The 14,090-nt window shown below is 42.9% G+C and overlaps 1 protein-coding gene across 1 annotated transcript in view; it reads right to left on the reverse strand.

Moving 5' to 3' along the window:
* SCARB2 (scavenger receptor class B member 2) overlaps positions 1-14,090 on the reverse strand; it is a 113,780-nt gene that overhangs the window by 29,799 nt on the left and 69,891 nt on the right. Inside the window, exon 9 of the mRNA XM_069743394.1 lies at positions 24-97. Coding sequence (XP_069599495.1) covers positions 24-97 — 74 coding nt within the window. The remainder of the gene's footprint in view (positions 1-23; positions 98-14,090) is intronic.

Raw genomic sequence — 14,090 nt, forward strand, 5'->3', positions numbered from 1 at the left:
CATAAATCTACAGTGATACTTACGCATACTCAGGAATCTTCCTTACATAGACGTTGACCTGCATGCGCTTGGAAGCTTGAATTAACATCCCTGTGAGCTGAAAAGAAGGTGGAATACGGTTACTGACAAAAATGTTAAATATTATGCGTATTTTAGGATGTTATAGAGTTTGCTTGACCTAACAGACTTTGTTGCAGTAAGTACACCAAAGAATATAAATGTCAGGGACCCCGTAACCGACCAGTCAAGGTCCGGACACGAGTCCCGCGCAGAACGAGATGGGTAGACAGCACCTGTAGACACAGAGCAGCACAGTCGCAGGTGCACAGGACCTGCGGCATGTGATCACAGGAGGAGGGGGTCGGGACGATCAGTGGAGCACCGAGGGTACTACCGGGGGACTGGCTGGGGCGCCGACAAGCTTGTAAACAGAACAATAACCGGGTACAAGTGGGTGTCAGGAAACCGAGCGGGTATAACCAGAGCCGAGGGAACAAATGAAAGGGAAGTCAGAAACCAAGCCGGGGTTAGAGAACTAAATAATCCACAGACAGAACCTAATCAACAGGCAAGTGCGACGTGGGGGACAGGCGGGGTCAAAAACTGGATGCAATCTCACAAGGCACAAACGTACAGGGATCACTTAACTCAGCCGAGGGCAGAAGTATAACTGACAAGGATGCAAGCTTCCAGCGACTATAAAAAGCCCTCCCCTATCCAAAGGGAGGCCACCAGCATTAATCCCCGAGGCTCCTGCGCAAATCCTATTATTATTATTATTTATTTATATAGCACCATTAATTCCATGGTGCTGTACATGAGAAAGGGGTTACAATCCCTACCAGGGGTTCAAATCCTACTATAGAATCCTGACAATAAACATAGTACATTGTGTGTTCTGATGCAACCTGCCAATAGCAGATCTTGGGGCCAGTACCAAAAGTTCCCGTTTACATTGAGCTAAATTTGGCTGACGCCACCCTGTTGGGATCATTACCAGGCGCATCTGACAGTGACCTATTCCAGTCCGCTAACCATGCATGTGTATGGTGCTCAGGAGGAAAAGCTGTTGGTCTGCATTTGTTTGTTTCAATAGAAAACGTAGCCTTAGGCTGTCGTCACACTAGCAGTATTTGGTCAGTATTTTACATCAGTATTTTTAAGCCAAAACCAGGAGTGGAACAATCAGGGCCCCTTTCCACTTGCGAGGAAAACGGACGAGTGCAAACCGATAAAAAAAAATCGGATTGCACTCAGACCAATGTTATTTAATAGGTGACATTCCATATGCGATTTTTTTTCTCAGCCGAAATCGGACTGAGAAAAAAAATCGCAGCATGCTGCGTATTGCTGCGATTCTCGGACGAGACTCGCCAATGCAAGTCAATGAGTGCGAGAAAAAAATGCACAGCACTCGCACCATGCGAGTGCTGTCCGTTTTTTACGCACCGGTGTCCTTTGAAAAACCGGCAATTCAGCACAGTGTACAGTAAAATCACACTGACAGCGTTTTTTTTCTCTCAAGTGGAAAGGGGCCCTTAGAGGAAAAGTATAATAGAAACATATGCATCACTTCTGCATTTATCACCCACACCAGGTTTTGGATTGCAAATACTGATGTAAAATACTGACCAAATACTGCTAGTGTGACGGCAGCCTTACAGTTATGGCCAGAAGTTTTGGCATCCTTGAAATTGTTCCAGAAAATAGTATTTCTGACAGAAAATTATTGCAATTACACGTTTTGTTCTACCCATTTTATTTAGTTTGTGTGTGTTGGAACAACCCAAAAAAACAGAGAAAAAAGGCAAATTGGACAAAATTTCAAACAAAACCCCCCCAAAATGAGCAGGACAAAATTGTTGGCACCTTTCCAACAATGGGTTGCCGTGACAGAAATGGTGTGCTAAAGACCCGAGTCTCTCATGACTAACTCATGCGAAAGCCAGCTTGTGGCTGGCGTTCATAAGAGACAGTGATTTTTACTATATACAGTAAAACTATGGTATTGCTGTATATAGTACAAGAGATCGGATGATTGCTGGTTCAAGACCCCTAAGGGAACTCCAATACAATAAAAAAAAAATATCAAAAAAGTTTAAAAAATATAAAAGTTGAAATCACCCTCGTTTACCCCATTAAAAATTAAGAACTATAACATTTTTAAAAAATACATGTGTTATTGTTACATTCCTTAAAGTCCAATCTATCAAAATATAAAATAAATTAACCAATTGTTAAATAGTGTTACAAGAAAAAAAAATCAAAACGCCAAAACTGAGACTTTTAGCCGCCACAACAACGTAAAAAAAAAATGCAATAAGAGGCGATCAAAATATTGTATCTACTCCAAAATAGTATCAATAAAAACTCCAGCTGACGGTGAAAAAAGAAAGCTCTCACGCAGCTCCATTACCCAAAAACTGAAAACATTACGGCTCCTGGAAAAAGACATAAACAAATCTTTTTTTCTTTATAAATTTCTGAAGTTGTTTTCACCACTCAAAAAAAACTATGCATGTTTGGTATTTCTCTAATTGCACTAGAACTTGGATTTTTTTTCACTCTTTCCAGTACGTGATAAAATGGATGGTATTGTTCAAAAGTGCAACCTATCCCATTAAAAAAAACAAGCATGACACGAATATGTCAATGGAAAAATAAAAGTTATGGATCTTGGAAAAAAAAAAGAAAGAATGAAAGTGCAAAAACAGAAAATCACCCAGTCGGGTAGGGGTTAAAAACCAGCCATTTTTGGACGTCACACTTTCAGCAGTCATAACTTTTTATTGACTGTGGTTCTATAAAGCTTTCTCTTACAAGGAACAAATTGTGTTATTTCTTATCACTGTTTTGGGGTTCATATAAATTTGTAAGTAATGTGTTGATATCCACGCTGTTTCCTTGAACACTTTTAATAGTCGACTTTTTTTAAAAAATATAACTGAACACTATTCACTCTTCCTCACAACTTTATCCCTGACCTGTCTGGTGTGTTCGGCCGGTTTCACACGTCAGTGGCTCCGGTACGTGAGGACAGTTTCCTCACGTACCGGAGCCACTGACACACGTAGACACATTGAAATCAATGCATCTGTGGCTGTGCAGATGTCAGTGATTTTTTGCGGACCGTGTCTCCGTGTGCCAAACACGGAGACATGTCAGTGTTCGTGGGAGCGCACGGATTACACGGATTACACGGACCCATTAAAGTCAATGGGTCCGTGTAAAATACGTACCGCACACGGACGTTGTCCGTGTGCAGTCCGTGTGCCGTACAGGAGACAGAGCTACAGTAAGCGCTGTCCCCCCCACGTGGTGCTGAAGCCGCCATTCATATCTTCTCTGCAGCAGCGTTTGCTGTAGAGAAGATATGAATAATCCTTTTTTTTTTTGTTTCTCGTGTTTAACATAAGGATCCATGTCCCCCCCCCCCCCCCCCCCCCGCTGTTATTAAAATACTCACCCGGCTCCCTCGCTGGCGCTGCTTCCTGTCCTGGCCGCACCTTCTACTGTATGAGCGGTCACGTGGGGCCGCTCATTTACAGTAATGAATATGCGGCTCCACCCCTATAGGAGGTGGAGCCGCATATTCATTACTGTAAATGAGCGGCCCCACGTGACCGCATACAGGAGAAGCTGCGGCCAGGACAGGAAGCAGCGCCAGCGAGAGAGCCGGGTGAGTATTTTAATAACAGCGGGGGGGAAGGAGGGAGGGGGGGCACACAGGGGGTGGGAGGGGGTTGGGGACATGGATCTTTATGTTAAACACGAGAAACAAAAAAAAAAAAAGGATTATTCATATCTTCTCTACAGCAAACGCTGCTGCAGAGAAGATATGAATGGCGGCTTCAACACCACGTGGGGGGGACAGCGCTTACTGTAGCTCTGTCTCCTGTACGGCACACGGACTGCACACGGACAACGTCCGTGTGCAGTACGTGTTTTACACGGACCCATTGACTAATGGGTCCGTGTAATCCGTGCGCTCCCACGAACAGGGGGACAGGGTGTAGGAGGGGGGTGGGGACATGGATATTTATTTTAAACACGAGAAACAATTAAAAAAAGAGGATTATTCATATCTTCTCTACAGCAAACGCTGCTGCAGAGAACATATGAATGGCAGCTTCAGCACCAGATGCAGGGGACAGCGCTTATCTCTAGCGCTGTCTCCTGCACGGTGCGTGTGGTACCCAGTCGGCACACGGGCGGCACACGTGTGCCGCACGTGTGCCACACTGATGTGCCACAGAAACGCACGGCACACGGACACGGATAATTCCGGTACCGATTTTTCCGGTACCGGAATTATCTAGACGTGTGGGACTGCCCTTCCTTGGTTTTCATCATACTGCTTGATCCTTAATGTTCTCAAACAAACCTCTGAGGCCTTCACAGAACAGCTGTAGTTATACTAAGAATAAATTACACACAGATGGACTCAATTTAGTATTTATGTGACTTCTAGAGGCAATTGGTCACTAAGGATTTTATTTAATGGTATCAAACTACAGGGGGCTGAATACAAATGCATGTCACAATTATCAGATTTATATTTTTAAAATAATTAGAAAATCATGTGTCATTTCTTATACACTTCATAAATACTTGTTAGTTTGTGTTGGTATATCACCTAAAACCCTAATAAAATAAATTTAACCTCTTCACCCCCGGAGCTTTTTTCGGTTTTGCGTTTTTGTTTTTCGCTTCCCTTCCTCCCAAAGCCATAACTTTTTTTTTTCCATCAATATGGCCATGTGAGGGCTTGTTTTCTGTGGGACGAATTGTACTTTTGAACTACACCATTGGTTTTACCATGTCGTGTACTAGAAAAAGGGAAAAAAATTCCAAGTGCGGTGAAATTGTAAAAAAGTGAAATCCCACATTTTTGTTTGGCTTTTTTACTAGGTTCACTAAATGCTAAAACTGACCTGCCATTGTGATTATCCACGTCATTACAAGTTCATAGACACCAAACATGTCTAGGTTATTTTTTATCTAAGTGGTGAAAAAAATTCCAAACTTTGCTAAAAAAAAATTACGCAGTTTTCCGATACCTGTAGAGTATCCATTTTTCATGATCTGGGGTCAAGTGAGAGCTTATTTTTTGCGTGCTGCGCTGACGTTTTTAATGATACCATTTTGGTGCAGATACGATCTTTTGACCGGCCGTTATTGCATTTTAATGCAATGTCATGGTGACCAAAAAAACGTAATGTTGGCGTTTTTCCTTTTTTTTCTCGCTACGCCGTTTAGCAATCAGGTTAATCCTTTTTTTTGTTGATAGATTGGGCGATTCTGAACACAGCAATACCAAATATGTGTATGTTTAATTTAATTTTTATTCTTTTTTTTCAATTTGGCTAAAGGAAGATGATTTGAACTTTTATATTTTTTAATTTTTTTTAATATTTTTAAAAACATATTTTTTTTACTTTTGGCATGCTTCAATAGTCTCCATAGGAGACTAGAAGCTGCCATAGCCCGATCGGTTATGATACATGGAAGCGATGGTCAGATCGCCTCTATCTAGTAGAATTGCTGACTTGCTATGAGTGCCGACCACTGGGTAGAGCTCACAGCAATCCGGCACTGACAAAAATAGAGGTCCCTATAATAAAGTGGATTTTATGGGACGGTGAGTGCCACCCTCATTTTCTTCCTCATGCATGGACACTTGTGATGTTTTTTCACTGGGTTGGCACCCATGAGCCCCGGCAAGGATGCCTAATAATGGTTTGGATACCTGAAACAGGTGTGCGGAAATAGGTGCTCTTTTTTGGACTCATTATCAGGTTAAGGCACAGTCAACCTGGTATATGTATATTCCTGACCCACTAGAATTTTGATAAAGTGAGTTAAAAATGAAACGGTCTGTATCCAAAACAACTTGCTATAAGAATTTATTGACACAAAATCTGTGCAGGTGACAAATATAAGTTTTAATTATTTCAACAAATATTAATGCAATGGGAGAAGTGCCATCTGGGCCAAAGAAGGAAATTTAAAGGGAATCTGTCACCCCCAAAATCGAGGGTGAGGTAAGCCCACCGGCATCAGGGGCTTATCTACAGCATTCTGTAATGCTGTAGATAAGCCCCCGATGTATCTTAAAAGATGAGAAAAAAAGGTTATATTATACTCACCCAGGGGCGTTCCCGCTGTTGGTCGGGTTCGGAGCCTCCTATCTTCATACGATGACGTCCTCTTCTTGTCTTCCTGCTCCGGCGCAGGCGTACTTTGTCTGCCCTGTTGAGGGCAGAGCAAAGTACTGCAGTGCGCAGGCGCCGAGAAAGGTCAGAGAGGCTTGGCGCCGGAGCCGCAACCTGAAGACAAGAAGAGGATGTCATCTGATGAAGATAGGAGGCGCCGGACCAGCAGCGGGACCGCCCCTAGGTGAGTATAATCTAACCTCTTTTTCTCATCTTTTAGGATACATCGGGGCTTATCTACAGCATTCCAGAATGCTGTAGATAAGCCCCTGATGCTGGTGGGCTTAGCCACCGTTGATTTTGGGGGTGACAGATTCCCTTTAAGTGCCATTAGTGTAAAGATAATACTGAAAGCCCTAGGATTCTTTGTGCCGTCCCAGGACAGTTATAGAAATACAAAGTAGCAGTCCATAGACAGGGCATTGAGAGACACCAACAGATGAGGAGCTAGTGTGTAAAAGGGAGACACTAAATATTTTGTTGGTGAGGCATGAGCTGTTCCAGGAGAGGGCCAATTCTGTCATGTCAAACAGAAGCATACATAAAAATTATGGGGTCCTAAAGTGATAGACCTAATTAGGCCTCCTTGCTCCCCCTAAAAAAAACATTTAGCAGTCACGATGTATAGGCAAAGTCATAGAAAGGCATTCCTCCAAACTTTTAAAGACAGATAGAGGGACAAGTATTGCAACACTTAACCAGTCACTTTACCTCTATTGAAGCCCCTTAGTGTTCTCACCAATCACAAAACCCTTTTTATAGACCTGAGAACATGATGATGCCAACAAAAAAGCATCCAACAAACAGTATGGTGACTCACAGGGAATCCCCCCCCCCCCCCACACAATGTGATGACACCATAAGGCTAGGTTCACATTAGCGTTTCTGTGCGCAGCGTATCATCTGCATGTGCACACGCAGGCTTACGCCTCCGCATCATCTTACTTATGACGCAAAAAACAAACGCTGCGTGTGCATGTGTTTAAATGTGTTTTGGCATGCGTTTGCGTTTTTTATGCGCATGGTGGAGGTGGTGATATAATTTCCTGGACATGCACAGTCTAAAGTACGCATGCGTACACATGTCCTTGCGTACCAATGCGTTCCCATAGACAGTAATGCATTTTTTTACACTCATCCGCATGCGCATGATTGCGCAATATTTGACGCCTCACAAAATGCAATATTTTGCGTTCGCCAGACAACACCGCATACCGCGAAACGATGCATGCATACGCATATGCATGCTAACTTGTCCCTGCGTACACCATGTTAAAGATATGTACGCATGATGCATGCGGACCATACACTGCGCACAGAAACGCTAATGTGAACCCAGCCTAACACAGTATGATGTTGCAAAAAACACCCTCAGCACAGTATGATGGCCCTATAGTGCCTACCAAACAGTATGATGTATCCACAGTTCACAAATACACATTATGAGGCCCACAGTGACACACAGACAACAGTATTATGCCCCCTCAGTTCCTCCACATACACATTGAGGTCCTCAGTGCCCCCCAAACAGTATGATGCTCACACACCACAGTATAATGCCAGTCCCACTACACAGTATGATGACCCACACAGCCCCAAATACACAATGTGTATGTGACTTGCTTGCCAAGCTGAAGGTGTTCCTATACATATACATTTACCGTATGGACTATATACAATTTTTTGACTTACCATAAATGGTAGATCACAGGGTAGAATACTTACACTGTATATTTATAAACTAATGCTCTAACATGTTTCTTGCACATTACTAGGACATCTTTTGGTGGTCTTTTTAAACCATATGCTATATTATTTTAATTATTCATCTTTTTGCAATAAAAAAAAATAGAGGTTAATAGTGATATGCCAAATACACAATATGTTGGCCTTCATAGCTCCCCAAACAAACCATGTTTCCACAACCTCTCACACAGTATCATGCTCCCCAGAAAGTAAGATGACCCCCCCACACTATATAATGTCTCCACAATCCCCCTACAAGTGAGATGGCCCACGCCTCCGATGAACCCTGCTAGATCGTTCCCCCATACAGTGGTCTCTTTTATGAAATTTCTATCTGACTGAATGAAGCAGTTACACATGATGACACCCTGTGGATACTAGCTAAGCTGGTGGGGGTGTGAGTTTCCAATTTGCAGCTGAAAAGGCTGGACCACCTGCTGAGCCAGGTGTCCTATTACAGCTACACATGCTGAAGGACTGTAGTTTGATATGATGCAGATGATGGGCATGACTTAAATCCCCCCATATTCTTCACACTGATATCATAATTTAGTTATAACCAGGCAATCCAGCACTCAATCATACATAACTTCCAGATCATGTCACAGCGGCTTTCAGGCTTAGTATATAAGTCTCTGTGTTGTAATTTTAATATAATTTTTTATTTTCCATGATACAATTCATATATTTTTCTATATATGATATTATGTTTATATTTATAGAAGACCACTACAAGTCATTGAGTCATAGAATTAAGTAGTCACAGTATAGATACAGTACTATTGACCAGCATTGATGCACCGTATATTGTTCATAAACAATGTTAAACTTGATTGAATATTCTTAAGAGTTATGAAACTGTTGCCAGGATTAAATCCGCTTTTAAGGAACTGAAAGAGGCCATGTGAGACAGTTCACATCCTGATAACCTGATGACCGGTAAAAGTTCACTTCTTGCTCACACTGTTGCAATGTCAATGCTGGTTAAAGTGCAAATGTCGTAGATGACAGAGAGCATTTCATTACAAACTACAAGGAAGCATTGTGACATCAGCAGGTCCTAACAAAGAGGTCATGAATATGAATGTCCAGCATTTGTATATAAATGAGTGTTTCTAGATACAAAAGCTTTACTTATTAAGGCAAACAGTAGGCAAAAGCAAAGGGATATTTTACTTTCAGGAAACTGGTCCCCAATCGCTCTAAAATAACAAATAAAGCAGGTCTTCACCCTTCCCTGGTCCAGCACTGGCTCCCGGAAACTGCTCGGGTCTTGTGTTTTGACTGCAGCGATGATGTTACGCCAAGAGTGAGCATCACTGATGTAGCCAATCACTGAGGTAAGCAGATGTGCCAAGGTAGACAGCACAATCTGTTGAACTCGGTGGTTGTCTACAGCAGTGATACGCACTGTTGACATGACGTCACTGCTGCAGGTCAAGTACCTAGATCCGAGCAGTGGCGGGGAGCCGTTGAAGGACGCAAGGAGGGTGAGAATTTGCTCTGTTTGTTATTTTAGGAGTTTGTTGTCCACTTTCTTGATAGAGTAACTCCCCTTTAACAATAAGATGACAAAGATCGAATAAAGTGACAGGAGAGTCTGATGGGGAGGAGCTCAATCTCTGTACAGCTATACATTTAGTTTTATGTATACATTTTGCCACTAGAATGATTTTAACAATGATCAGAATAGACACAAACCTCCAAGAACAAGAGCAGCAGAAAATGTTATAAAAAAAAAAACATTTTGGATGTAAATCCAACACCAATACACAACAGGCACTAAAGACTACAAAGTTTGTAAAACATCAGTCACACATCTTAAAACTATTGTATACAAATTGTCACACACTGCTAATTGTGAACAATTCCTTACTGACCTCCAGGATGCTGTGAAGGAGCAGTTACCTCTAGTTTTGGGAAACTAACACTGACAGGAAGAAAAATGAAAATCGGAGTGGATGAAACGTTATAATTAGTGATGAGCGAATATACTCGTTACTTGAGATTTCTTGAGCATGCTCGAGGGTCCTCCGAGTATTTTTTAGTGCTCGGAGATTTAGTTTTTCTTGCCACAGCTGGATGATTTACATCTGTTAGCCAGCATAAGTACATGTGGGTCTTGCCTGGTTGCTAGGGAATCCCCACATGTACTTATGCTGGCTAACAGATGTAAATCATTCAGCTGCGGCGCTAAAAACTAAAACTCCGAGCACTAAAAAATACTTGGAAGACCCCCGAGCATGCTCGAGAAATCTCAAGTAACGAGTATATTCGCTCATCACTAGTTATAATGTAGAAAGCAGGGTCTCTGGGGTGTTCAATACAAAGTACTACCTACTGTAAATATATGGGTCCGTAACATGGATTGGGGGCATGAATTGGGGGGCTGCACAAGATGTAATTGTGGGCAAGTATGCAACCCAGCTTTAATGCATTCCAAGAAATAGAAGATGCATTCTGGCATCACTGCCATGTTGGGCAAATATTCCTTGCACTGCTCCAGACTATAAGGGATGGTCTTGTATGTGTGCACTGAGTATTTTTGCTAAGTTTCTGTTGTGGAAACTGAGCAGAAACACCATGCTTTTGAGGAGGATTTACAGAGTCTGAACTAATTTTCTGTTCTAAAAACTCATCAAAATCCTTATTTAAGACATTTGATTACAAAATAATTGTTCATAAGGCATACTCTTCGTATTTAACCCTTTAACGACCACTGATACGCCATTTAACAGCAGCAGTTGAGAGTACTTATTCGTCAGCGCCACTTTTTAACGGCGCTGAAAAAGAAGGGTATAGCGACTGCCAGCGTCAGAAAATCTCCAGGGTCTTGGCTACCTGAGACCCTGGAGAACATGATTCGGGTCGGTTTTTTACCAACCCCAGAGTTGCGATGAATCGGTGAATAACGGCAACAGCAAAAAACAGTCTGATTTCCCATTATTTCTCTCTCCTTTGATATGATCTAGCATACTAGAGGAGAGAGAACTGGGGTCCCCCAAGCCCCCCCAGTCTCTCCGGCTCCGTTCCCTGCCCTTGCTGTCTTCTTCCGGGAAGAAAATGGTGAGCGTATGCACAGTGCACCCGCCGAGATCTGCCAGCCGTCACCCAGCAATAGATTTTTCCTATTGGTTCTTTTTGATCACTATGATAGACCCTATCACAGTGATGAAAATAAAAAATAGTAAATAAAACCCCCTTTATTAAAAATAATTTAAAATATATATATTTTTTAATTTTTTTCATTAGGGTTGAGGCTAGGGTTAGGGTTGGGGTTAGAGCTAGGGTTAGGGTTGGAATTAGAGCTAGAGCTAGGGCTAGAGTTAGGGTTGGGCTAGCTTAGGGGCTAGGGTTGGGGTTAGAGTTGGTGCTAGGGTTAGGTTAGGATTAGGGTTGGGGCTAGGGTTCGATCTGGGGTTAGGGTTGTGTTGTGGTTAGGGTTGGGGTTAGGGCTGTGTTAGGGTTGGAGTTAGAATTGGGGGTTTCTACTGTTTAGATATATCAAGGGGTCTCCAAATGCGACATGGCGCCCGCCATTGATTCCAGCCAATTCAAAAAGTCAAACGGTGCTCCCTCCCTTCTGAGCCCTGCCATGCATACTCAAGAGAAATTGCACAAAAAATTTTGTGGTCCATTTTCTCCTGATACCCTTGTAAAAATAAAAGAAGATTGGTTCCAAAGTAATTTTTTTGTGAAAAAAGTAAAATGTTCGTTTTTTTCCTTCCACATTGCTTTAGTTCTCGTAAAGCACCTGAAGGGTTAATAAACTTCTTGAATGTGGTTTTGAGCACCTTGAGGGGTGCAGTTTTTAGAATGGTGTCACTTTTGGGTATTTTCTGTTATATTGACTCCCAAACTCAGGTCAAATGTGAGGTGGCCCCTAAAAATATGGTTTTGTACATTTTGCTGAAAAAATGAGAGATCGCTAGTCAACTTTTAACCCTTATAACGTCCTAACAAAAAAAATTATGTTTCCAAATTTGTGCTGATGTAAAGTGGACATGAGGAAAATGTTATTTATTACCTCAGAATCAGTAGGATCCGTTGAAGTGTTCCAGAGCTATAACCTCATAAAGTGACAGTGGTCAGAATTTAAAAAATTGGCTTGGTCGTCAAGTACAAAATTGGCTGTCATTAAAGGGAACCTGTCACCCCGTTTTTTGAGATTGAGATATAAATACTGTTAAATAGGGCCTGTGCTGTGCGTTACTATGGTGTATGTAGTGTACCCTGATTCCCCATGTATGCCGAGAAATACATTACCAAAGTCGGCGTTTTCGCCTGTCAATCAGGCTGGTCTGGTCAGGTGGGCGTGTTCACAGCGTTCTTTTCTTCCCCAGGTTTCCGTTGGTGGCGTAGTGGTGTGCGCATGTCCAAGGTCTGGATTCCCTGTGCCCACGTGAAGACACAGCGCGCGATCTGCGCTGTCATTCCTTTCATCGGTGCGGGCGGCCATCTTCCTGGGGCCGCGCGTGCGCAGATGTAGTGCTCTGCTGCACGGGGCTTCAGGAAAATGGCCGCGGGATGCCGCGCGTGCGCAGAAGAGATCGCGGCGGCCATTTTCCCAAAGCCGAGTTTGCATCTCGGCTTTGGGAAAATGGCCGCCGCGATCTCTTCTGCGCACGCGCGGCATCCCGCGGCCATTTTCCTGAAGCCCCGTGCAGCAGAGACCTACATCTGCGCACGCGCGGCCCCAGGAAGATGGCCGCCCGCACCGATGAAAGGAATGACAGCGCAGATCGCGAGCTGTGTCTTCACGTGGGCACAGGGAATCCGGACCTTGGACATGCGCACACCACTACGCCACCAACGGAAACCTGGGGAAGAAAAGAACGCTGTGAACACGCCCACCTGACCAGACCAGCCTGATTGACAGGCGAAAACGCCGACTTTGGTAATGTATTTCTCGGCATACATGGGGAATCAGGGTACACTACATACACCATAGTAACGCACAGCACAGGCCCTATTTAACAGTATTTATATCTCAATCTCAAAAAACGGGGTGACAGGTTCCCTTTAAGGGGTTAAAACTTCACATAGGACTAAAATCCCAGAATTGACCCTTTACCTATTTCAACATGTATGATTTACACAGAGAAGGAAATTGTAAAAAAAGATAAAAATGATAAGACAGTAAGGCTATGTCCACACGTTCAGGTTTTTTCATGGTAAAAACGCTATAAAAACTCATTAAAACGCATACATTATGCATCCTATCATTTAGAATGCATTCTGCATGTTTTGTGCACATGATGCGTTTTTTTCCATGAAAAAAACGCATCACGGTAAAAAAAACAGCATGTTCATTAATTTTGCAGATTTTCTGCGTTTTCCCGCTATTCTATGCATTTGGGAAAAAACGCATAAAAAACGCACCAAAAACGCGGTAAAGACGCATGCGGAAATCTGGCAGAAATGTCCGTTTTTTGTCATGAAAATTTCTGCAAGAAATCCTGACGTGTGCACATACCCTAAGGCTATGTGAACACGTTGCAGATTATTTGCGTTTTTTTAGCGTTTTTGCGCTATAAAAACGCTATAAAACCGCAAATAATCTGCATACATTAAGCATCCCATCATTTATAATGGAATCCGCAATTTCTGTGCACATGATGTGCGTTTTTCCGCATGAAAAACGCATTGCGGAAAAATAATGAACCTGTTCATTAATTTTGCGGTTTTTTTGCGGATTTCCCACTGTCTAATGCAATGGGAAATGTCCGGGGAAAACCGCGCAAAAAATGCATCAAAACCGCGCAAAAAAATGCATGCGGATTTCATGCGGAAATCTGGCAGAAATGTCCGGATTTCCACAGGAATTTTCTGCATGAATTCCTGAACGTGTGCACATAGCCTAAAGGTACCGTCACATTTAGCGACGTTGCAGCGATATAGACAACGAGCCGATCGCTGCAGCGTCGCTGTTTAGGTCGCTAGGAGACGTCAAACACTGTAACAGCTGAACGATGCAGGAGTGATCCAGTGACGTACTTATCGTTCTCGCTGGTTGTTCGCTCCATGAAAAACCATTGCAGGCATCGTTGCTTTTGATGTCAAACATGAATCACACCGACCTGACGACCAAATAAAGTTCCGGACTTCTAGCTACGACCAGCGATGGCA

This window comes from Ranitomeya imitator, chromosome 1 (genome assembly GCF_032444005.1).
Source record: "Ranitomeya imitator isolate aRanImi1 chromosome 1, aRanImi1.pri, whole genome shotgun sequence".
NCBI classification, from domain to species: Eukaryota; Metazoa; Chordata; class Amphibia; order Anura; family Dendrobatidae; genus Ranitomeya; species Ranitomeya imitator.